This window comes from Pseudorca crassidens, chromosome 13 (genome assembly GCF_039906515.1).
Source record: "Pseudorca crassidens isolate mPseCra1 chromosome 13, mPseCra1.hap1, whole genome shotgun sequence".
NCBI lineage: Eukaryota > Metazoa > Chordata > Mammalia > Artiodactyla > Delphinidae > Pseudorca > Pseudorca crassidens.
Window position 1 is genome coordinate 51,736,555 of NC_090308.1, and position 27,297 is coordinate 51,763,851.

General features: G+C 40.3%; 1 protein-coding gene across 1 annotated transcript in view; it reads right to left on the reverse strand.

Annotated features, from left to right (window-relative positions):
- CRYBG1 (crystallin beta-gamma domain containing 1) overlaps positions 1-27,297 on the reverse strand; it is a 61,075-nt gene that overhangs the window by 16,908 nt on the left and 16,870 nt on the right. The window contains exons 7-12 of the mRNA XM_067702444.1: positions 26,642-26,781; positions 13,079-13,205; positions 10,221-10,256; positions 8,820-8,968; positions 7,988-8,114; positions 7,752-7,897 (exon numbers count right to left, since the gene is read on the reverse strand). Of these exons, the coding sequence (XP_067558545.1) occupies positions 7,752-7,897; positions 7,988-8,114; positions 8,820-8,968; positions 10,221-10,256; positions 13,079-13,205; positions 26,642-26,781 (725 nt within the window). The remainder of the gene's footprint in view (positions 1-7,751; positions 7,898-7,987; positions 8,115-8,819; positions 8,969-10,220; positions 10,257-13,078; positions 13,206-26,641; positions 26,782-27,297) is intronic.

The following is a 27,297-nucleotide window of genomic DNA, read 5'->3' on the forward strand; positions in this document are numbered from 1 at the left end:
ATCAAATCTTATTCCCTGAGAAAACTCCAATAAGCCCATTTCTCTATATTTCTTTCTAATTCTATTCTAAGGAGACAATTTGGACTTTAAAGAAGTAGCTGTAGAAGTTCTTTTAATAAACAAGTCTTTTTGTTATCAATATTAAAGTATTTTTCCAGAAAGATACTACAGGAAGCTATGTCTCTATTACACAACAAACCACACTGGAAAGAAAAAGCTGACATAAAAAAATGCTTAAAAAAAAAAGATAATAAAACAGCTAAATAATGAAAATTTTGTTTCAATCAGGATTTCCAACATGACACAACTATGTAATAAGCAAAATTGAACAAACTCTTGAGAATACTAAGAATGAATCTCTTTTGGAATGTTTTCATATTTATCTTTTAAATGATCCACACTCAGAGAGGAAAATCAACAAATTACTGATGCTATTTCTTATACAAAGATAAAGTCTTTGAAGGGAAAAGAGTTTTTCAATTCTGTTATATTCAGGAGATACTGTTTTCTCCTCAGTTAATTCATAGCCCTATATTGATCCTCTCACAGCTTAAAGAAATAATACCTTTATGCCCATATATATGCTCAGAACTTTCCAAAATGCATTCACATCTATTATCACATTTAATCTTTTAGGGATGTAACACAGAATAACAAATAATAAACCTGACTTCGTGTTAGATCTAGTCCTTTAGCTCTAACCTTTGTGCTCTGTTGCCTGTGCTTAGTCATGCTGGCTCTGCACCTTTATAAAGGAATGCTGCCTATTGCCTAAAATATACATGATGGTCCATTCTCAAGGCTCTGACCTTTAAAGCTTTAGTGTAAAACTTTTCCATTCACATAGAGATAAATCAAGTTGCAGAACAGAAAATAACAACTGTCTTGTGGAGGTTTCTAGGAACACTGTGACCAAACCTACGTGGACAGCTGCAAGAGCAAAGGATTCCAGCACCAAGAAGTTGGCAACAACCTACCACAGCCCCTCGCCTTTTAGTATAAAAGAAGCCTGAATTCTAAGTCGGGGAGGATGGTTGTTTGGGCCACTAGCCCACTATCTTCTCCGTCTGCTGGCTTTCTAAATAAAGTCACTATTCCTTGCCCTAACACCTTGTCTCTCGATTTACTAGCCTGTTGTGCGGCGAGCAGTACGCACTTGGACTCGGTAACAGGGAGGTACTGGTTTTCACATTTTACTGAGAAGAAAACCTAAAGACAGAAAAAGTAATTCCTTTATTCATTCAACAAACTGATTGGCCATTTACCATGTGCTGGGAACTAGACTGGCACTAGGAATGCAAGATGAAAAAAAAAGACAAAATCCTTGCCCTCGAAAGTTCAGAGATGGGTACGGAGCATCACGTGGTATTATTTGTTGGTGTTTGTTCTGAATGGGAAGTGACCTGTCAGTTAGTGGCCAGGGATGAATGAACCCTTGACCAATTCTCCTGAGGCTCACCAGGTCTCTTCACCTTGTGACCCGAACTGCCACCTACCCTTGTAGTTTTTTCATTTACCATTCCATTAAGCCATACCTAAAACAGCCCACATGCTTCACAATTACAACAGATTACAATTTTACTATCTAAAGGGTTTGACTTAAAAACTCAAGTGCAGTTATTACTTGGAAACGAGCAGCCATCAAGAAGAACACTGTAAAAAAAAAAAAAAAAGAAGAACACTGTAAAAATCTCAAGTGATGATGAGCTACGGCAGCTAGTATCTGGGGACTCATTTCTGGCCAGCTGAATGGAGAAACTGCTAGAAGCACTAATCACAGTCTATTTCAGAAAATGCCGCTTTCCCACTTCAGAACCTCATTAGCAACTTTAAAATCCTATTCTTCAACATTGTGAAGTGAGGAATTAGGAGGCCTGGTTCTAGGTGTGGTCATGACATTAACTTTCAGATAACTTTAAAGAGGTCATTCAACCTTTGTCAAAGTCCGTATTTTCATTTTTAAGTAAGGGCAGTGACCAAGATCCCAGTGTTGACAGGGTGGGAGGCTGTACAGCTCACAGGTGCCTCTGTGTGTGGCCTCTGTTCACACAGCCTTTGGCTTATCACGAGTCATGAAGAGAAAAGAAAGCGGGGGCCCAGAACACTGCTATGTGGGGAGGAATTTCTGCAGAGCAAGTACATCTACTTTACAAAAGCCAAGACCTAAAAACAAAAAAAATTAAAGAGGATAAGACATATCACAGAAAAGTAGTCTTGGCAAGGCTCTGGGTCTATAGCAAGTTAGAAGGAAACAGAGAGGGTAAAGTCCTTTTTGCTTGACTGTTTGATTTTAAGGTTTGGAGGGAAAACAGCCAGTGAGGAGGGAAAGTCTGAATATGCAGGAGAGAAGGTGACAACTGAGCAAACCTTGGATGACACTTTAGCCAGTGCTTTTTTTAAAAAAAGCACAACTGTGAGTACTGTATTTCCCTATAAAACAAAATAAATGACCTGTAAGAAAATACCCAACACCCAAGTATGCCTATCTAACCCACTGAAGTTGAAAAAGGAAAACCATTTATTAAAATGTCACTTGAATTGACAATAGTGTTGTTTTCCTTCCAAGATGCAGCCCCCAATCCAAAATTCATTTCTGAGATTCTCTGGTATATCTATGATCTAGAGTCTACTTATAACTTATACCTGAAACTCTTAAGAAAAAAACTCCTTCCTGTCCTTGTTTAAGCATATTCCGTACATGTGAATTAACACTTCTCTGTCTATAAGATTGCCAAGTATAAGTACAAACGGGTCTTAGCCTCCTGGGGTCACTGCTCAGAATTTAAGGGCAGCAGGGCAAACCTGCCCTTCTGTGGAGGGAAAAGGAAAAAACTCAAAACCTACACTTTTAAAAAAAATCTGGACTCTAGAAATATTTCATTTTGCTCTGAGTTTTAAAAAAATTAGTCCAGTTTCCACTATTTGAACAAGAGAACATCACAGAACTAGAAAATGATTAGGAGGGATGTGTAAAGGCATCTCTTTTGATGTTTCAACAAGAAACAAAATGCGGTTCCTAAAACCTCATTTGCTGGATTTGCAAGGATGCTTCCTGAAGGCTGTTCTCAGTTTCAGAGCTAATACTGAGTTCACCACCCAGGGAATTTATTACGCATGTGATAGTGGCACATCTCAACCTTCCCATCCTGCAGGGCTGAACTCCAATGCTACCTCCTCCAAAGTCTTCCCTGTGTCCAAACTGGAAATTAATCTCTCTCTGCCGTGGATCCCCAAAGCACTTAATCTTTCTGTATTTTGTAGCAATAATTAGGTTTCATATAAATACTGTAACTTCTTTGAGGATGTAATACAATGCTTTGCACATAACAGACCTCAATAAATATTTAGCAAACGATGGACTGAATGAAATATGAGGAAGCAGCTGGCCCTGGTAAGTACAGAAGCGCTTCTATAACCACAGAATTTAAAAGGAAGTGTGTGTGTGTGCGCGCACACATGCATGCCTCCTTTCAACTTCCTCCCAACAACAAAACTCAACTGCTACAACCCCCCCCCCCCAAAAAAAAGCCTAAGCCAGGAAATGTAACTAGAAATAACTAGAAATAGAAACATATAAAAGCAACATTTTATAAAGGAAAGGGATTTTAAGTAAGGGTTGGATTAAAAAGAGAGACTGGCTCCAGGCACAATAATTCTACAGGTGCTAACAGCATAATCTACATAAATGCCCTAAGGGAATTCCACCCAGCATCCTTTTGCTTCCTCTGCTAGGGTACATGACTGGGCTCTGACTAATGAAACCAACACACCTGGTGAGTATGAAAATGTGCAACTGTTTCCCCACATTGAGTTGGTTATTGTATTTTCCCTCTAAACCAACACAAGAATTTAGTGAACGTGACTAACACTAAAAGCATATTACATTGTAGACACATCTCAAATAACCAGGGCTATTGTGGGAAGCCCCTTGAAATACAGTAGAGTTGAGGTTAGAATGACGCATAGTCTATGTTACTCACAGCATAAGAGCCTAACACCAAACGTTTTTAACAGAATCGGTGTCAAATGATTTCATATGACCATTTAAGAATACTCTCACTTATAACAAATTATCACTGACATCAGCCTGGACCATAAAAATAACTGTATAACTCACTTTAACAGACATCTGCTTTTGCCAATCCAGTATCTGTACCCACTCTTTCTGATGTGCCTGGGGAACTCCTCAGCCCTATATACACTAGTACTCCCCATGGGACTGACCCTATATCTCAGCTGCAGGGCTGGGCATGTAACACAGGCACAGCCATCTCCTTGCCTACAGCAATTGATTCAGACAGGTGCACATGACTTAAGCATACAGAATCAAAGTCAAACCTGGAACTTCTGTGGGAAAGAGAAGCTTTCCCCTAGAAGCAGTGAGATTTGAGAACAAAAGCAAGATGCTCCCACCACAGGTCCCAGATAGAAAGCGGAACAGGGAAGAACAAATCTGACTCCATACTGGATCCTTTTCTTTACTTTAACCTTATTGCTTTTGCTACAAGTTAATCCCTAAAGGGATGTTGCCATAGCTTAAAGTCAACAAAATAGCCCACCTCTGGGAACCCTGCCTCCCATGCCCAAGTGTTAAGCTAAAATACTCTTGTTTGAGTTCACAGGAACCATCTCCACAAACCTGGCTGCAGGAAAGAAGAAATTAGCACATCCTCTGGGGAGGATGAACCAGAACCAAGTATTTGCAACAATGTATCACCTTTTTAACTTTACCTCCTCACCTCCCCCTGTTTGTTCTATAAAAGAAACTAGCATCCAGGGTTTCCCTGGTGGCGCAGTGGTTGAGAGACCGCCTGACGATGCAGGGGACGTGGGTTCGTGCCCCGGTCTGGGAAGATCCCACATGACACGGAGCAGCTGGGCCCGTGAGCCATGGCCGCTGAGCCTGTGCTCCGCAGCAGGAGAAGCCACAACAGTGAGAGGCCCACGTACTGCAAAAAAAAAAAAAAAACTAGCATCCAAACCCCAGCAAGATGGCTCTTTTGGACACTAGTCTGCCACCTTCTCAGTCTCCTGGCTTTTCAAATAAAGTTGCTATTCCTTGTCCCAAAACCTCGTCTCTCGATTTATTGGCCTGTTGTGTGGCGAGCAGTAGGAGCTTCACCTCGGCAACAAAAGTACCTGCCTAAAGTGTAGCCAGCATAGCAAAAGCGCGGTCAAGAGACAGAGAGAGACCAAGTCCTAATGACAGCGTCTGAATCTGCGTTTGCCGTGACGCAAGCAAAATCTCTCCCAGGACTTTTCAGTTATGCACGTCAATATATTGCATTTTTATCATTTATGCACGTCAATATATTGCATTTTTATCATTTATGCCAGTTTAGACTGACCTGCAGTCACTTGCGTCCCAAAGAGTCTTGACTAATCATCTTTCAATAAAAACTTACTTTAGCATTAGTAAAACATTCAACTGCTAATTCCAGGTACACTGAAACAATTATTTTTATATTAAAATAACATAGAGCCCAGAAATGAACCCACCTACATGGTCAATTAATCTACCACAGAGGAGGCAAGAATATACAAAGGGGAAGACAGATTCTTCAATAAATCATTTTGGGAAAACTCAACAGCTACATGCAAAAGAATCAAATTGGACTACTTTCTCACACCATATAAAAAAATAAACCCAAAATGCATTAAAGACTTACACGGAAGACCTGAAACCATAAAACCCCTAGAAGAAAACACAGGCCGTAGGCTCTTTGACATCAGCCTTAGCAGTATTTTTTTGGATGTGACTCCTCAGGCAAGGGAAATAAGAACAAAAACAAACAAAAGGGACCACATCAAACTACAAAGCTATTGCCACAACAAAGAAAACTATAAACCAAAGAAAAGGCTGCCTACTGAATGGGAAAAGATATTTGCAAACAATGTATCTGGTAAGGGGTTAATATCCCACATATACAAAGGACTCATACAACCCAACATCAAAAAAGCAAGCAACCCAATTACAAAATGGGCAGAGGACCTAAAGAGACATTTTTCCAAAAAAGACCTAGTATGGCCAAGAGGCACATGAAAAGATGCTCAATATAATTAATCATCGGGAAAACGCAAATCAAAACCACAATAAGATATTGCCTCACACCTGTCAGAATGGTTATTATCAAGAAGGCAACAAACAACAATTGTTGGTGAGGATGTAGAGAAAAGGTAATCCTTGTGAACTGGGTGAGAATGTAAATTGGTGCAGACACTGTGGAAAACAGTATGGAGGTTCCTCAAAACGTTAAAAATAGAACTACTATACAATCCAGCAATTTCACTTCTGGGTATTTTTCCAAAAAAAAAAACCCACCAAGGGCTTCACTGGTGGCGCAGTGGTTGAGAGTCCGCCTGCCGATGCAGGGGACACGGGTTCGTGCCCCGGTCCGGGAAGATCCCACATGCCGCAGAGTGGCTGGGCCCGTGAGGCATGGCCTCTGAGCCCGCACGTCCAGAGCCTGTGCTCCGCAACGGGAGAGGCCACAGCAGTGAGAGGCCCGCGTACCATTAAAAAAACAAAAAAACAAAAAAACCCACCAAAACAAAAATACTAATTCAAAAGGATATGTGCACCTCTATGTTCACTGCAGCATTATTGACAATAGCCAAGATATGGAAGCAACCTATTTATCTACATGGATAGCTAGATGTGGTCTGTGTCTCTCTCTCTCTCTCTATATATATATATAAAAATTATATTAGCCATGAAAAAGAATGAAATTTTGCCATTTGTGACAACATGGGTGGACCTAGAGAGTATTATGCTAAGTGAAATAAGTCAGACAAAGACAAACACCATATGATTTCATCTATATGTGGAATCTAAAAAACAAAACGAACAAACATAACAAAACAGGAAACAGTCACAGATACAGAGAACAGGTGGTTGCCAGAGTGGAGGGGTGTGGGAGGCTTAGTAAAGTAGGTGAGGGAAATTAAGAGGTACAAACTTCCAGTTACAAAATAAATGAGTCACGGGAGTGAAAGGTACAGCATGAGGAATATTATCAATAATTATGTTACATCTTTGTGTGGTGACAGAAGGTAACTAGACTTATCATGGTGATCATTTGAAATGCATAGAAATACTGAATCACTATGCTGTATACCACAAACTAACATGCTGTTGAAAGTCCAATTATGCTTAAAAAACAAACAAACTCATAGAAAAGGAGATCAAATTTGTGGTTACCAGAGGTGGGAGTCGGGGGGGGGGAGGGGGAGTTGGAGGAAAGGGGTCAAAAGGTACAAACTTCCAGTTATAAGATAAATACTGGGGATATAATCTAGAATATGATTAATATAATTAACTCTGCTGTACATTATACATGAAAGTGAGGAAATATAATGGAGCAGGTGTAGGACCACAGGAAAATCAAATGGGACTTTGTCTCAACCTCAGGTTTCTAATGTTAGATCACTATTATTATTTGTTTCCCATCATAAGAAATTCATGAGTTCTTTCCATGAAGAATGACAAGGGAAGTGGATCTGCAGATTTCTATCATGAAACTCAAAAGCCTGCTCCAATGTTATATTACACATAAAAAATACTATATGAGAAAGATTTTAAAAAGCAGCTATTAAAATATAGTGGCAGTAAGTATTAAATGGCTGACTTAATGTTTTAGTTTTTGAGATATGTACTTATTGAGTGCTACTCTGGGTCAGAGACTCCATTACTTTAACACAAACCAAAGCGAAACCCATATTTAAAATCCCAATTGGGTTATTGCACTTACACTCCACTCAGTACATTAACAGACTGTGTCTTCACTCCGTATCCAGTCTCCTTTAAATCAGCAACAATTCCTAATACATCAATACTGGAACCTTTGGATCCAAAGTTTTTTTCATTGTACATTATCATGTGAGCATTTGAAAAATCCTATTGAGAAAAAAAATTCAAAATTCAAAGGCTAGCCGTTTATTATCCCAAAACGCCCTAGTATTAGCCATTAGCTTTTCTTTGACTTACACCTAATACAGGTCGTAAAGACTGAAGTTCTCCACTGTAGCCTCCCCAGTCATTCCAGTCCTTATATTCTCCTTCTTCAAGCAAATACTGATGACCAGTAAAGCCAGGCTTCTCATAAGCAACCCAGCTACAACAAAAGAACATGAAGGAGTAGAAATTTTCAGTAGTGTTAAAGTATCAGTTTCATTGACAAATATAAATAGCTATAAAGCTAGACATGGACTCATGCATTATGACTATTGGAATGCTTCCCTAGCATTGAAGAGACTAACAGAATGGCCCCAAGAAATCAACCTAAGATGCACACACCAACGTTCCGAGAAGGGGTGTGGTGGGGTAAGTGTGCATGCGTACACGTGTGTCTAAACGTGTACGTCTAAGAACTGACTCAAAAGAACTTCAGCAAATAAAACCGAATGAACTTTCTTCCAATAGTAATTAAAATATTGTATATTTTGGGCTATTTACAAGCCATTTTCAGGGTACAATTCTAAAGGAAATATATTAAGATCTATAAAGTGCAAAATATGATCCTAAAAAATAGAAAGCAAACTAACAGTTCAATAGTTTGGAGCATAATATTAATAAACAAGACTGTAGATTTGATCAGTCTGGATGGGCCACTTTATCAGCCTTGCTCAGCTGACTGACCCCAAAACAGCCCATCAAACTGCTGTGTCAGATCCAGGTCACAACCAGCTGAAGAAAACATGTTTGAAATTCACTCTACCATACAATCTGGAATGCTATCTTTGGGAGAGAGAGAACATGTATTTTTACTTTATTAAAGGGAATAAAAAGAAATCCTTACAGGTCACTCCTGTCTACTTACATGCCTCTTAGAACTTTCATAGATCCCACTGATGTAAGGGGCAAATGTTCATTTCCAGTTGTTTCACCTCCTTCCATGATAAAATTACACACCTCTTTTTCTAGTTCCACACATTTTCCTTCAAAGAAAGGCTTTTCATAAATAACTACCTATAACATAAATGAGATATGCTAGTAATTTGTTGAAAGTTAAATATCTCAAGAGCCAAACATTAGTCACTTAATATCTCTAAGTCCTGGAACACAAATTAAAATGTTCTAATATTTTTTAGGGCTTCCCTTGTGGCGCAGTGGTTGAGAGTCCGCCTGCCGATGCAGGGGACATGGGTTTGTGCCCCGGTCCAGGAAGATCCCACATGCCGTGGAGCGGCTGGGCCCATGAGCCATGGCTGCTGAGCCTGCGCGTCCAGAGCCTGTGCTCCGCAACGGGAGAGGCCACAACAGTGAGAGGCCCACATACTGCAAAAAAAAAAAGAAAAAAGAAAAAAAAAGTTCTAATATTTTTTAAATTAATTAAATAACAGTATCTTGTAATTTTTTTATAAATTTATTCATTTTTGGCTGCATTAGGTCTTCGTTGGCTGTGCACAGGCTTTCTTTAGTTGCAGCAAGCAGGGGCTACTCTTTGTTGTGGTGCGCAGGCTTCTCATTGCGGTGGCTTCTCTTGTTGTGGAGCATGGGCTCTAGGTGCACGGGCTTCAGTAGTTGTGGCATGCAGGCTCAGTAGTTGTGGCGCACGGGCTTAGTTGCTCCGCGGCACGTGGGATCTTCCCGGACCAGGGCTCGAACCCGTGTCCCCTGCCTTGGCAGGCGGATTCTTAACCACTGTGCCACCAGGGAAGCCCCATGAAATGTAATTTTAAAAATCAGAAATTTTTTTCTGCTGTGGTGTAGCCTGAAGTCAAGGTTCAAAAGACAGTTTATGCATAATTGGTTTTTGTTCAATGTCTATAACTGATATTTAGAATTTTGCTCAGGCCAAACTAAAGGAACCAAAGTATTCTAAGTTGCTTTAAAAATGAAACAAACTATAGATCAAACTATGTGTCATAGATGTGTGAAGTAGAACTAACAGAAAGAGCATCTGGGAATAGGGAGAACTTGTCTTGAAAAGTGAGGTTCTTCCTTGCTAACTGGCAAGTAGCAACAGGTCCTGCAGTTACTAAATACAACCACAAACTACAAACTTAATACAACAGCGAACGCTTTGAGCCACAGCTATGCATACTGTTAGTGACAACTGGTGCCGTCAGCATCACCTTCCAGCCTGAAGGATGCCGTGTAAGTTGGACAACTTCCTTTGGCTGCAATTATGTTTTATGGAAGCTGATATGTAAAATCACACAAGTATTACCTTCGTGGAGATGGAACGGGAATAAAATTTTTAAAATATATAGATTACCTTTGGATCTATAGGGAATTCAACTTTACGGCCACCCTGAAAAGAAAAATAACATAATAAGAAAAGCCGTTTGTCACAGATACGTTACCATTTTCTATTACCCACAGCAGTCTGCGGTAAGCCATGGAACTGCAGAGCAACCACATTCCTGTTTGTTTAATCAATGCTGAGACAGTTCTAAAATTACCAAAAACGCAGGGAAGATATAGGAAGACTTAAAGCAGAGTCTCACAGAGGCGGTCTATAAGCTGAATCTGTACAGTAGCTGTGCTTTTTAACCAAATGAGTGTTAGGGTTTTTTTTGTTTGTTTGTTTTAACTCAATAAACTTCTCAAAAAAAAATGCGTATTTCTCACTTACCTTAAAAAGGAGTCCTAAAATCTGACATCTCTGGACCCAAATTCTCACAGGCAGCAACCTTCACCATCTGCGCTTATTAATTGGGCTCACCCTCCAGCCAGGATACAGGCTGCGGTTTGCCTGTCTCCACCTCTTCCGCAGTTCAACTCCCTGCCAGCCTACTCACGCCTATTTGCTGCCTGGCCCCGGAGGCATTTGATTTTGCAACCGCTGGCTTACAAAACTGTTGAAGTTCCCTCAAGTTCACAATATGATCTGAAGGACTTTTGAAATAACCAGGTAAACTGTTAGATAAATTTAAAGCAGCCAGAAGGATGGGTCTATGGGGGTTGCTCTATTTTTATAATAAAAATGGTTTTTTTAATCAAAAATCTCACTAAAAATCAACCACAGAAGAGGTATCTCATACAAATATTAAGTAGGGTAAAAGTTAAAATCAGCAGTGGGAAAGAAGGATAGTTTTCACCTCTATGTTTAAAAGCCTTAAAAAAAAGTACAGCCAAAGACACTCAAATACAGCAAATGAACTGTAATTATAAAGGAATGTGGCTGATTTTATCAACAAATCAGGGCTCACACAGCCAAGTAAGTACGCTTTTCAAAAGTAATCCTTTCGGAATGCTGTGAACTTCACAGTTCTGCTGCTTACCATTAAAAACTGCCACCAACCCACTACCGGGCATGTACCCTGAGAAACCATACCTCAGAAGATACATGTAGTATGTGGTGGTGGCGGTGGGGTGAACTGGGAGATTGGGCTTGACATATATACGCCAATTTGTATAAAATAGATAACTAATAAGAACCTGCTGTACAAAAAAAATAAAATTTACTTACGTAAAAAAAAACCAAAAAAGATACATGTACCACAAATGTTCACTGCAGCACTATTTACAAGAGCCAGGACACGGAAACAATGTAAATGTCCGTCGACAGACAAATGGATAAAGAGGACATGGCACATATGTACAATGGAGTATTACTCAGCCATGAAAAGGAACGAAACTGAGTTGTTTGTAGTGAGGTGGATGGACCTAGAGTCTGTCATACAGAGTGAAGTAAGTCAGAAAGAGAAAAACAAATACCGTATGCTAACGCATATATATGGAATCTAGAAAAATGGTACTGATGAACCTAGTGGTAGGGCAGGAATAAAGATGCAGACGTTGAGAATGGACTTGAGGACACAGGGGGGAAGGGTAAGCTGGGACCAACTTAGAGAGTAGCACTGACATATATATACACTACCAAATGTAAAATGGATGGCTGGTGGGAAGCAGCCGCATAGCACGGGGAGATCAGCTCGGTGCTTTGTGACCACCTAGAGGGGAGGGATAGGGAGGGTGGGAGGGATAGGGAAGGTGGGAGGGAGGCTCAAGAGGGAGGGGATATGGGGATATGTGTGTGCATACAGCTGATTCATTCTGTTGTATGGCAGAAACTAACAACATTGTGAAGCAATTATACTCCGATAAAGATGTACAAAAAAAACCTGGCTTCAAAACCTGAGGTGATTCTTTCATACATTCATAAAACTAACAAAACTTTGTTCTTTGAAAATGGATTTAACTTTAGAAAAAAGCCCAACATTATTTGCATGAAGACCAGCAGACATCTAGGTAATTAAACTACAAGCTTTGGCAGGAGGGGTAAAATTAAGATAAAAAAATTATCTTCCTGCCTTTCTAATTTGTCTCAAACTGCCTCAGAAGACAATCACGAAGCGGAATTTCAAGAACACGGTTTAACAGGAGCCTCACTCATGCGGTAGGTTTTTAGTGAGCACCTACTACAATGCAGCTCAACATGGGTTGAGCTGCAGACTGGATCCTCCCAAGGCTTAGAGTCTTGCAGATGAAACAGACAAAGAACAAGGCAAAATACAGGGGAAGGAAGCACAGGCCCTTTCTAAGGCAAAAGCTTTGGAGAACAACACTCATTCCGACATCCAGCTCCAGGGCCCTCAAAGCTGCCACCCGCCTGGCCTCCTGTCACTACAACTGGCTGGTCCGCAGCAAGCCCCGTCCTTGCCCAGCTCCGCCCTGGATCATGCAGTGTACTCTGAAACCTTCACCTAAATTAACCCTGCTTGGTTTATAAGACCCTCTTGAATTATCGTGAAGCTCTCCTAATTATCCCCCTTCTCTTTTCTGACACCTACAAGTTGGACTTTATCTGCCCGTCCTCCTGTTCTTCCTCAAAGGTTTAATTCTTCACTTTCTCATTTCTGCTCTGGGCCGAGCTCTGCACACACATCAGTGGCTCTGCAAGGCCGAGAACACCTTGAAGGCCAAGGCCATCGGCTTATCCACATTTTTTCATCTGTAGCATCTAGCAAGTTAACCTTTCTATTATTTCTATCTAGCAATAGGTCCCATCTTCTACATATTTGTTTTTAAAAAGTCTGCTTTATTGCTTTAAAGTCACATTCCATGAATTATCAAAGTTAAGCAAAGAATTACTGATTCTAAGAACACATCGTTGGATTCCATCTTTACCATTTTCAGAGGCCGCATGGATCCAATATACGCCTCCTCTGTATCCCAGAAGGATAAGTCAGGGTATTCACCAGGTTCCAGGATAAAAGGGACACCCTGAAATCCAGGCTCTTCGTAAATCAGCCATCTAAATAAGTACCAAGGAAGGAAGAAACAGAGACAATTCATCATTTCTGTCAGTGGGACACAGCACCCCACTAATGAGAGAGGAACAGAGCAGGAGAGGATGTGGATCTGGACGATGTACGGTTACACTTAGGTAATAGAGCAACATTAAACTCAAGGAGGAACAGGCCATTATATGCGCCTCTTCTTGAGCTTCTACTAGTCTCCTTGTCTTGGCTGTCTTTGTCCACTTATTTTACTTTCTACTATGAATTGCTTCAAAGTGTAAATGTCTCTATTACTTCCAAGTAATAAAAGTAGTTATCTTTTGCACTATATGTGTTTAGAGAGGCTCTACCCAGGAGATCTCAAATGTTTTAAAAGGTTACATCCCATTTGTAACCAAAGAATAGGATGTTCCAGCTAATAATTTTTCACAATCAATAATAACATCTAGCAAAAGAGCTTACAAGGAATGCCACTCAGAATTCTACCTAATCCTCACAACAATGCTATTGGGAAAAAATACTATTGTCCCCATTTTACAGATGAGGCTAAGTAAATTGCCCAGGGTCACACAGCTACAAGTACCAAATGCAGGGCTGATTCTAGCTGACCCCGAAGCCAAGCTCCCAATCACCCTTTGACAGCAATGCTTCTCTTTCCAGAGAGTGCACTGAACGTAATTTCACAATGACTCAAGATCATCGCCGTGAGCATGACTCAATGCACAGGGACCTCTGTGGGGCTTTTGAAAGTCTAAGGCTGCTTGTTCCCAGGCCCAAAGCTTGTTGAGTTCTTGGACGTGATTTTTATGGCTTTTCAGTAGCACACCCTTCTATCAGACTCGTCAGCTGTCACGTCTGCTGCAGTCAGGAAATCAGAAGCCTCACCCTCCTCTTCGTAAACAAATACGGAATTCTCGGTGATCACTCACACCCGACAATTCTTTATTAGTCTTGCTAAAGCATCCTAGTTGGGGTAACGTGACCATGTTTCCCGGAATACCGAACCAAGAAGAGGATGGCTGTAAAGACAATCTTTTACCAGCAAAATGGTTCTGATTCCCCCCTCTTTGTTTTTCTCTTGTTCACAATTTTGGCCCAAGGGCATATTTTTGGGGATGGTTTTTGTTAAAGATTCCCCTGGATGAATTAGCAACTTCGTTCGACTAGTTATACAGAGTTTTATAATCAAAATCCCACTGAAGACCTGTCAACACACACACACACACACACACACACACACACACACGAATGCTGAGAGGCTGTGTGTGGTGTATGGGTGCGGGATCAAAACTAATCCACAGGGTTAGAAGTCAGGATAATAGCTACAAGGACAACCAGGAGAAGGCAAGAATGAGGGGGAGCTTCCAAGACACTGGTTGTGCACTATTTCTTGATCTGAATGATGGCTACATTTTGAAAATTCACTCAGTTTACACATGTATGATTTGTTGTGCACCTTTTAATACAAATGTTATATATACTTCAGTAAAAAATTAAGGGAAAAAAGAGACATCTTTTAAACATCACTGCAATATCCCTAAACCACAAGAAAGCAGAGGCTAAGAGTGGGGCCCTCTAAACCTCCTTTTGTTTAAAGCATGACAGTTAAGGATGCATTATGTCTTTTCTGGAGCTCACAGCTCTCACACGCACACCGCACACTGATGCCCTAGCTAAATAATGGCAACTCGTCCTACACTGTGGTATCTGGCTAACTAGCCACGGGCCTTGAAGTCTGACTCTTCCCAAGTAAACAGGGTGAATTTTTCATAAACACAATGGACAGCTCATAAACCAGTGATTCTGAGATTCCGACATGATGCTTACTGAAGTACCCTTTCATTCAGTCTTTCCTTCTATAGTTTGAGGTCCGAGGGTATGTATTCATCTGATACTAAATATCTCACTTTCCTTGAAGCACATGGTTTAGTCACAATAACATTCATAGAAGAAAGGTAATTTGGGGTAAAGGGTAATTTCTCAAAAAACTGAACATATAAACTGCCACACTTGAAAAGACTGCTGTTCTGAGGGTCCCTCCTCAGTGAGTGAGTGCTAAGGGCCTCCTGGGTAACTCAAGCAGACATTTATGAATGTTCGGTGGACTCTGGAATTTGAAAACTCATATACAGAGTATGATCCTTTTCCCCTAAATTCTATTCCAACAAGATACATTATTCACGAGGCGCTCAAGAGAGGAGGAAACTACCTTCAGGCAGTGTTATTTCATTTTCTAAAGGTATTCTTTTATTTTCCCATGTACTCAGATAATGAGCTTTTGCTTACATTATGAATAAACAGTATGACTATAAAGAACTTTTAAAAAAATAACAGAAGTATACATACAAATGAATATTGTTGAACTAATAACAATGGCCATCCATTCATTAAAAACATTTGCATAATTACTCTTTCAGAAATACCCTTTGAGTCAGACAAGAAAAACTGGTCTTATCTTAAACAAACACTGTTCTTAAACAAACAAAGAAACAGTATTTCCGGCTGGATCCTCAGTCTTATTCTCCAGACATGGCTGCACATGAATGTTGGCTACGTACAGAAACCAGTGGGGTACTCAAAAGATTAAGTATGAACGTGCCAACTTTGAGGTTATTCAGAGGAGGGTGAGCTCTGAATCTCAAGCGGGGAAATGTGCCTTTACAATGGGGAGATGTGGGAAGCATCAATTTAACCAAGCAATCAAACTTGGGATCATTAATGAGAAGCAGGCTGGCATGTACCACAAGTTGTGATACAGCATGAATATACACCACTATCTACAGGAAGTAGCAACCTTGTCAAAACTCTTCAATCTGCATCTGATCATACCTGCAGACTCAACCACCTCTATACAGAAAATTCAGATGACAGAAGAACGAGTTAAATGATATCATGAGGAAACACTCAGAAAATCCAGAATGTAGCACATTCTCTAAGCAGCTAATCTAAATTCTTCAAAAAGTCAGTGGCTGGGACTTCCCTGGTGGCTCAGTGGTTAAGAATCCTCCTGCCAATTCAGGGGACACAGGTTTGATCCCTGGTCCGGGAAGATCCCACATGCGGCAGACCAACTAGGCCCGTGCACCACAACTACTGAGCCAGCGCTCTAGAGCCCGCGAGCAACAACTACTGAGCCCACGAGCCACAACTACTGAGCCCACGAGCCACAATTACTGAAGCCCACACACAACTACTGAGCCCATGTGCTGCAACTACTGAAGCCTGTGCACCTAGAGCCCATGCTCTGCAACAAGACAAACCATCGCAATGAGAAGCCCGCACACCGCAAGGAAGAGTAGCCCCCACTCACCGCAACCAGAGAAAGCCTGCACGCAGCAACAAAGACCCAATGCAGGAGATTGGTTCAAGATGGTGAAGTAGAAGGATGTGCTCGCACTCCCTCTTGCAAAAACACCAGAATCACAACTAACTGCTGAACAATCATCGACAGGAAGACACCGGAACTCACCAAAAAAGATACTCCAAAGACAAAGGAGAAGCCACAATGAGACAGTAGGAGGGGCGCAATCACAATAAAATCAAATTCCATAACTGCTGGGTGGGTGACTCACAAACTGGCTGGAGAACACTTATACCACAGAAGTCCACCCACTGGAGTGAAGGTTCCGAGTCCCACGTCAGGCTTCCAAACCAGGGGGTCTGGAAAAGGGAGGAGGAATTCCTAGAGAATCAGACTTTGGAGGCTAGCAGGATTTGATTGCAGGACTTTGGCAGGACTGGGGGAAACAGAGACTCCACTCTTGGAGGGCACACACAAAGTAGTGTGCACATCGGGAGCCAGAAGAAGGAGCAGTGACCCCATAGGAGACTAAACCAGACCTGCCTGGTAGTGTTGGAGGGTCTCCTGCGGAGGCGGGGGGCAGCTGTAGCTCACCAAGGGACAAGGACACCAGCAGCAGCAGTTCTGGGAAGTACCCCTTGGCGTGAGCCCTCCCGGAGTCCACCATTAGCCCCACCAAAGAGCCTGGCTGGGTAGGCTCCAGTGTTGGGTCACCTCAGGGCAAACAACCAACAGGGAGGGAACCAAGCCCCACCTATCAGCAAATAAGTTGATTAAAGTTTTACTGAGCTCTGCCCACCAGAGCAACAGCCAGCTCTACCCACCACTGGTCCCTCCCATCAGGAAACTTGCACAAGCCTCTTAGATAGCCTCATCCACCAGAGGGCAGACAGCAGAAGCAAGAAGAACTACAATACTGCAGCCTGTGGAACAAAAACCACATTCACAGAAAGACAGAGAAGATGAAAAGGCAGAGGGCTATGTACCAGATGAAGGAACAAGATAAAACCCCAGAAAAACAACTAAATGAAGTGGAGATATGCAACCTTCCAGAAAAAGAATTCAGAATAATGATAGTGAAGATGATCCAGGACCTCAGAAATAGAAGGGAGGCAAAGATCCAGAAGATGCAAGAAATGTTTAACAAAGATCTAGAAGAATGAACAAACAGAGATGAATAATACAATAACTGAAATGAAAAATACACTACAAGGAGTCAATAGCAGAATAACTGAGGCAGAAGAACAGATAACTGACCTGGAACACAGAATGGTGGAATTCTGCTGCGGAACAGAATAAAGAAAAAAGAATGAAAAGAAATGAAGACAACCTAAGAGACCTCTGGGACAACATTACATGCAACAACATTCGCATTATAGGGGTGCCAGAAGGAGAAGAGAGAGAGGAAATACCAGAGAAAATATTTGCAGAGATTATAGTCGAAAACTTCCCTAACATGGGAAAGGAAATAGCCACCCAGGTCCAGGAAGCTCAGCGAGTCCCATACAGGATAAACCCAAGGAGAAACACACCGAGACACATAGTAATCAAATTGGCAAAAATTAAAGTAATCAAATTGGCAAAAATTAAAAATTAAAATTATGGAAAGCAGCAAGGGAAAAACGACAAATAACATACAAGGGAACTCCCATAAGGTTAACAGCTGATTTCTCAGCAGAAACTCTACAAGCCAGAAGGGAGTGGCATTACATACTTAAAGTGATGAAAGGGAAGAACCTATAACCAAGATTACTCTACCCGACAAGGATCTCATTCAGATTCAATGGAGAAATCAAAAGCTTTACAGACAAGCAAAAGCTAAGAGAATTCAGCCCCACCAAACCAGCTCTACAACAAATGCTAAAGGAACTTCTCTAAGTGGGAAACACAAGAGAAGAAAAGGACCTACAAAAACAAACCCAAAACAACTCAGAAAATGGTCATAGGAACATACATATCGATAATTACCTTAAACGTGAATGTATTAAATGCTCCAATCAAAAGACACAGGCTTGCTGAATGGATACAAAAACAAGACCCATACATATGCTGTCTACAAGAAACCCACTTCAGACCTAGGGACATATATAGACTGAAAGTGAGGGGATGGAAAAAGATACTCCATACAAACGGAAATCAAAAGAAAGCTGGAGGGGCTTCCCTGGTGGCACAGTGGTTGGGAGTCTGCCTGCCAATGCAGGGGACATGGGTTCGTGCCCCGGTCCAGGAAGATCCCACATGCTGTGGAGCGGCTGGGCCCCTGAGCCATGGCCGCTGAGCCTGCGAGTCCAGAGCCTGTGCTCCGCAACGGGAGAGGCCACAACAGTGAGAGGCCCGCGTACTGCAAAAAAAAAATTTTTTTAAATATAAAAAAAAGAAAGCTGGAGTAGCAATACTCATATCACATAAAATACACTTTAAAATAAAGAATGTTACAAGAGACAAGGAAGGACACTATATAATAATCAACAGATCAATCCAAGAATAAGATATGACAATTATAAATATATATGCACCCAACATAGAAGCACCTCAACACATAAGGCGACTGCTAACAGCTGTAAAAGAGGAAATCGACAGTAACACAATAATAGTGGGAGATTTTAACGCCTCACTTACACCAATGGACAGATCATCCAAAATGAAAATAAATAAGGAAACAGAAGCTTTAAAAGACACAATAAACCAGATATATTTAATTGATATTTATAGGACATTCCATCCAAAAACAGCAGATTACACTTTCTTCTCAAGTGCGCAAGGAACATTCTTCAGGATAGATCACATCTTGGGTCACAAATCAAGCCTCAGTAAATTTAAGAAAATTGAAATCATATCAAGCATCTTTTCTGACCACAATGCTATGAGATTAGAAATCAATTACAAGGAAAAAAAAATATAAAAAACACAAACACATGGAGGATAAACAATACGTTACTAAATAACCAAGAGATCACTGAAGAAATTAAAGAGGAAATAAAAAATACCTAGAGACAAATGACAATGAAAACACGACAATCCAAAACCTATGGGATGCAGCAAAAGCAGTTCTAAGAGGGAAGTTTATAGCTATACAAGCCTACCTCAAGAAACAAGAAAAATCTCAAATAAACAACCTAACCTTACACCTAAAGGAACTAGAGAAAGAAGAACAAACAAAACCCAAAGTTAGCAGAAGGAAAGAAATCATAAAGATCAGAGCAGAAATAAATGAAATAGAAACAAAGAAAACAACAGCAAAGAGCAATAAGACTAAAAGCTGGTTCTTTGAGAAGATAAACAAAATTGATAAACCATTAGCCAGACTCATCAACAAAAAGAGGGAGAGGGCTCAAATCAATAAAATTAGAAATGAAAAAGGAGAAGTTACAACAGACACCACAGAAATACAAAGCATCAAAAGAGACTACTACAAGCAACTCTATGCCAATAAAATGGACAACCTGAAAGAAATGGACAAATTCTCAGAGAGGCATAACCTTCCAAGAATGAACCAGGAAGAAATAGAAAATATGAACAGACCAATCACAAGTAATGAAATTGAAACAGTGATTAAAAATCTTCCAACAAACAAAAGTGCAGGACCAGATGGCTTCACAGGTGAATTCTATCAAACATTTAGAGAAGAGCTAACACCCATCCTTTTCAAACTCTTCCAAAAAATTGCAGAGGAAGAAACACTCCCAAACTCATTCTATGAGGCCACCATCACCCTGATACCAAAACCAGACAAAGATACTACAAAAAAAGGAAATTACAGACCAATATCACTGATGAATATAGATGCAAAAATCCTCAACAAAATACTAGGAAACAGAATCCAACAACACATTAAAAGGATCATACACCATGATCAAGTGGGATTTACCCCAGGGATGCAAGGATTCTTCAATATACACAAATCAATCAATGTGATACACCATATTAACAAACTGAAGAATAAAAACCATAAGATCATCTCAATAGATGCAGAAGCTTCTGACAAAATTCAACACCAATTTATGATAAAAACTCTTCAGAAAGTGGTCAGAGAGGGAACCTACCTCAACAAAATAAAGGCCATATACGACAAACCCATAGCAAACATCATTATCAAGGTGAAAAACTGAAAGCATTTCCTCTAAGATCAGGAACAAGACAAGGATGTCCATTCTCACCACTATTATTCAACATAGTTTTGGAAGTCCTAGCCACGGCAATCAGAGAAGAAAAGGAAATAAAAGGAATACAAATTGGAAAAGAAGTAGTAAAACTGTCACTGTTTGCAGACGACATGATACTATACATAGAGAATCCTAAAGATGCCACCAGAAAACTACTAGAGCTAATCAATGAATTTGGTAAAGTTTCAGGATACAAAATTAATGCACAGAAACCTCTTGCATTCCTATACAGTAATAATGGAAAATCTGAATGAGAAATTAAGGAAACACTCTCATTTACCACTGCAACAAAAAGAATAAAATACCTAGGAATAAACCTACCTAGGGAGACAAAAGACCTGTATGCAGAAAACTCTAAGACACTGATGAAAGGAATTAAAGATGATACCAACAGATGGAGAGATATACCATGTTCTTGGATTGAAAGAATCAATACTGTGAAAATGACTATACTACCCAAAGCAATCTACAGATTCGATGCCATTACCAATGGCATTTTTTACAGAACGAGAACAAAACATCTTAAAATTTGTATGGCGACACCAAAGACCCCGAATAGCCAAAGCAGTCTTCAGGGAAAAAAACAGAGCTGGAAGAATCAGACTATACTACAAAGCTACAGTAATCAAGACAATATGGTACTGGCACAGAAACAGAAATATAGATCAATGGAACAAGATAGGAAGCCCTGAGATAAACCCACACAGGTATGGTCAACTAATCTATGACAAAGGAGGCAAGGATATACAATGGAGAAAGGACAGTCTCTTCAATAAGTGGTGCTGGGAAAACTGGACAGCTACATGTAAAAGAGTAAAGTTAGAACACTCCCTAACACCATACACAAAAATAAATTCAAAATGGAGTAGAGACCTAAATGTAAGACCGGACACTATAAAACTCTTAGAGGAAAACATAGGAAGAACACTCTTTGACATAAATCACAGCAAGATCTTTTTTTGATCCACCTCCTAGAGTAATGGAAATAAAAACAAAAATAAACAAATGAGACCTAATGAAACTTAAAAGCTTTTGCACAGCAAAGGAAACCATAAACAAGACGAAAAGACAACCCTCAGAATGGGAGAAAATATTTGCAAACGAATCAACGGACAAAGGATTAATCTCCAAAATATATAAACAGCTCATGCAGCTCAATATTAAAAAAAACAAACAACCCAATCCAAAAATGGGCAGAAGACTAAATAGACATTTCTCCAAAGAAGACATATAGATGGCCAAGAAGCACATGAAAAGCTGTTCAACGTCACTAATCATTAGAGAAATGCAAATCAAAACTACAATGAAGTATCACTTCACACCAGTTAGAATGGGCATCATCAGAAAATCTACAAACAACAAATGCTTGAGAGGGTGTGGAGAAAAGGGAACCCTCTTGCACTGTTGGTGGGAATGTAAATTGATACAGCCACTATGGAGAAGAGTATGGCGGTTCCTTGAAAAACTAAAAATAGAATTACCATATGACCCAGCAATCCCACTACTGGGCATATACCCAGAGAAAACCATAATTCAAAAAGACACATGCACCCCAATGTTCACTGCAGCACTATTTACAATAGCCAGGACATGGAAGCAACCTAAATGCTCATCAACAGACGAATGGATAAAGATGTGGTACATATATACAATGGAGTATTACTCAGCCATAAAAAGGAACAAAATTGGGTCATTTGTGGATATGTGGATGGATGAGACTGTCATACAGAGTGAAGTAAGGCAGAAAGAGAAAAACAAATATCATATATTAACACATATACGTGGAACCTAGAAAAATGGTACAGATGAACTGGTTTGCAGGGCAGAAATAGAGACACAGATGTAGAGAACAAACGTTATGGACACCAAGAGGGGGAAGTGGCGGGGGATGGTGGTGGGATGAATTGGGAGATTGGGATTGACATATATACACTGATATGTGTAGAATGGATGACTAAGAAGAACCTGCTGTATAAAATAATTAATTTAAAAAAATCATCACAATGGGACTGCTAGTTTCCACTTAAGATGGAGAAAGCTGTGAAGAGTGTTATCCTAACAAGAAGAAAAAGCTGGATAAAGTAGAAGATTACAGAATTTCTTGAACCCATCAGAGAGTTGAAATCTAAGAATAGGTCATGCCTACAAGTAGGGATATGTATGAGCACAGGCCCACCTGAGTCAAGGCAGAGAGGAAGATGGGGCTCCCATCCAAGTGGGCCTTCTTTCAATAGATGACAAGTCAACTGAAGGTACAACATTGAGCCACACTTAATATCTTAACCTAAAAGCTACTTTCAGAGGATTAGTATTTGGAGTTTGATTGAATTCATTAGTCATAATTTTTACATGTGGTTATATAACATAAAACTTTTAAACAATTCTGAAGAATTGATCTAAAGAAAAGATCAATTCTTTATAGCTTTCTTTCAATGCAAAACATTTCTAGAGGCTAAGACTCTTGTGAATAGAGTCCTATTTAAAAAAAAAAAAAAAGACCCAATGTAGCCAAAAAATAAATTTAAAACAAACAAAAAGAGTCAGTACAGATATACTCATCAATATGGGTAATCTTAGAAACAACGTAAAGAAAAAGGAACAAGCCACACGGACGTTTGATAACATTTTTATGACGTTCAAAAGCAAGCACAACTAAAACAGTGCAGGGACAGATACCATAGGATGAAACTATAAAATAAGGGAATGAGAAAACCACAAAGTTTCAGAGAGGGGTCACACACGTAGAGGAGTCAGGGGGATGGGAGCAGGCGGGCTTTGCCAGGTCCTGCGGCAGCATTGGTAACGGTGAGGTTCTCAGTCGGTTGATGGGCACATGGGGGCTTGACTACTAGACTTCGTAATTCACATATACACATATTCTTATATATCAAATATTTCATAACAGCACTGATCAAAAGAATATGTGGCTATTAAAAAATGTCCCTTGACTTCAGAACACCTGCATTCCAGTACCTGTTCTGCTGACGACTAATCCTAACAACTAACCCAACTTGAGAAAGTGACCAAAACCTGTCTTCCTTGGTTAAATGATGGTGTTGGAACAGATGCTCATAATGCTCCCTTTGAAGTTCTAAAATCCTTTAGCTTTGTTTATTAGAAATATACTCAAAAAAAGATGCGCCCTCACCTCTACAAGGATGGGTACTAGGATTAGCCAGCTGCTTTAAACAAAGGTTTAAAAACAAATCACAGGCAACAGAATCTGAAAGGAAATGTGAGTTAGAAATGTCTCACTTTCCCAAATAAGAAACCGACAAGTAATACTCTTAATTTGTGTATGTGTAGCAAAACCTAATCCAGAATGAATAGGCCCTGAAATAAATCTCCTAATGGAATCTAAACAAGTACCACGCCCCCTACACCACCCCCAGCAAAATCTTCTCTTACACCAGTTCAGGGGACTGCTGCACCAACAGAAGCAACATGAGCTCGGGTACCTGTTATCAGCTGAATTCTCCCAACCCATTGAGATTTTCCTTGGAGATCTGTAAAAGTACTACTGACCTGGTCCCAAGATGACCAAGTTCAATGACCCCAAACTTTGAGCTGACATCCAAGGCAGCTTCTATTATCCTAATGGAAATGAAGAACCAGAAAAAAAAAAAAAAAAAAAGTCTACTGCCACGCAAGCCCATCAAAACTTGTAAAACATTACTGGTTTGTAACTACCACCTATAAAACTAAGTTAAACTTACTGTCAAGGTAAGAAACTTTATTTAAGTGTAGCTCATTATGCTTCCACATAGCCCAAGCCTGAGTCATGAAACCTTCCAGACATGGAGATTAAAATATTATGGCAGACGCCTATTTCATTCTTCTAAGGAAAGTGATATTTCTCAACATTAAATGCTTTGAGAAAAAAGATGTAGAGATCTCTTTGATGTGAAAAAAATAAAAGGCAGCAAGAGATGAAGACACTTTTTTTGTTTAGATTCCTCCTTTTCTTACCAATCACTAAACACAAAAGTGCCCGAAGCTCAGATGCCTTTTCTGCTCTTTACACTCACTCCCCGATGAGATCTTATCTAGCACCCGGTTTAGATACATTCTCCACACTGATGACTCCTGATTTTATCTCCAGCCTCACCCCAATCCCGAATTCCAGTGTCATGCATCCAGTCACCTTCCTGACCTCTTACTTGAATGTGCAGTTGACATCTCCAACTTAACCTCACAAACTCAACTCCTGGATTTCATTCCCCCTCCTAGTTTTCTCCATTCTGGTAAATGCTGGGGTCCCAAACCCTGGACATTTCTCAGCCCCTCACACCCCACATAAAATCTGTCAGCACATGTTGGTTCTGTCTTCAAAATGTATCCAGAATCTGACCATTTTTCACCACTACTATCATGCCAAGTCACCAAAACCTCTTGCCTATGTAACTGCAGTGACCTCCTCACTGGTTTCTTTGCTTCCATTCTTACCTCTTTACAATCTACTTTTACACAGCAGCTAGAGTGATCCTCCTAAAACACAAGTTAGATCAAAATCCTCCAATGAGTTCTCACGTCACTTGGAGCCATCTAAAATCCCTCCCAAGTCCTTCAAGGTCTGACATGACAGGAGGCCTCTCTCCCATCACTGGTCCTCCTAGCTCACTCTACTGCAGCCAGACCTCCCACCTGTTGCCCAAACATCCCCTGGAGGGCTTTGCAAATGCTGGGCTTCCTGCCTAGGACACTCCCCTGCTCCGCCTCCCTCAGATGTCCCTCAGCAGACTCCCTCACTTCCTCAGGTCTCTGCTTAAAGGTCACCAGGGACCTTCCCGACCACTCTCTAATGTAGCACTTCCACTGTCCCTCTCCATAATTTATGTTTCTTGTAGTATTTACCTTCGCACTCATTACATATGTATTATCTTATGCATATTCCATTAATAAAATCTCTTGAGCAGTCTCTGAATATATAACTTATATATATAACCACTGAATATATTATGAATTGATTAGAAAATATACACAAAGACAAAATTTGAAAAGAAGATTTTAAATAATATATAAAGAAGCTTTAGTGTTTTTTTCTGCATCTCAGTGGATGTCTGTCACATGCCCTGGGCTGTGCGCTCCACTGCAGAAGCCACAAGCTTCAGTTCTGCAGCCTGAACTTTCTAGCCTTATTTCTCCTCTGAGATATTCCCATTTCCTTCAAAATACCCTTGCAATTTCCTGTGATTTTTGAAACCAACATTCTAGGGGCTTTGGAAAGCATTGTGTGAAAATGTTAAAGGAAGTAGCATGCATGTTGGCCTCCATCCCACCTGAAATATCAGGGGCACACATGTTTTAATTACCTCCTTTGAATTACCCTGAAGGTATAATCTGCAACTCAGCTTTGAATGAATCAGGTTCCTTTGCAAAAAGGAAATTCCCACATTAAAAATGCAGTTTTTGGACTTCCCTGGTGGTGCAGTGGTTAAGAATCCACCTGCCAATGCAGGGGACACGGGTTTGATCCCTGGTCCAGGAAGATCCCACATGCCGCAGAGCAACAAAGCCCGTGCGCCACAACTACTGAGCCTGCGCTCTAGAGCCCATGAGCCACAACTACTGAAGCCTGCGCGCCTAGAGCCCGTGCTCCGTAACAAGAGAAGCCACCACAATGAGAAGCCTGCACACCACAACAAAGAGTAGCCCCTACTCGCGGCAGCTAGAGAAAGCCCGTGTGCAGCAACGAAGACCCAACACAGCCAAAAATAAATAAATAACTATTTTTTAAAAATGCAGTTTTCTCCCTGCACTTCCTCCAAGAAATCATCATTGTTTATAAGAGAGCTGAATCATAAGAACATAGGTAACACAGTAACCAAAAATATCAGATTTTTATGTGCCTTATCAAAAAAATAATAAAACCTTGTAGTCAATAATTACTTGACAGGACAACAAATCAGAGACAGAGTATCTTAAGTCCTCCTTTTACACTCAAAAAAAGGCTTCATTAGAATTGTATTGGAAATAAAATACTCACGTGCCCCAATGTACTTTAATGGAACAAGTCTTCTGCATCATACCAAACCCCTGCATTTCTTCAATATCATCAAAGTAGGAATTTAGAAGTCCTAACCCTTCTGGTTCAGTAAATAAGTCAATTTGACTAACTCTGTAATCCTAAAAAAAAAAAAAAGAAAAATGAATACACGAATACACGTATACATGTATAATAGTACACCATGTATTAAACTCTACAGTAAGCTCATTATTCTTCTTTTCAAATAGTTAAAAGAAGCTTTAAATATACAACAGGTTGCACAGATCACCTGCCACTTTATCCCTTTCCTGTTCTCACCCATGACCTAATAATATATGATCTTTCGGGGCAGACACATTGGTTTAGTCATATATCTCAGTGTTACATTCAAGCAAAGAGCACCAGAAATGTATTTTAGAGTTTTGGAACATAGTTATTTCTCTCATCCTCACAAACAAACAAAAAAACAAAACTGCTTCGCTTTCCTTGGTAACATGAGTTTTAGTTCCTTTGCTCTCCTGTGACCGTCCATGTCCAGGGATACTGGTTTATAGAGTGGCTGCACTTGGAATCTTCCTCAGCTGTTTTGTGCCCATAAGCCCCCTGTGGTAACTCTCCTTGACTATGATGTCGGCTTGGTCTAAGTCATAAAAGGC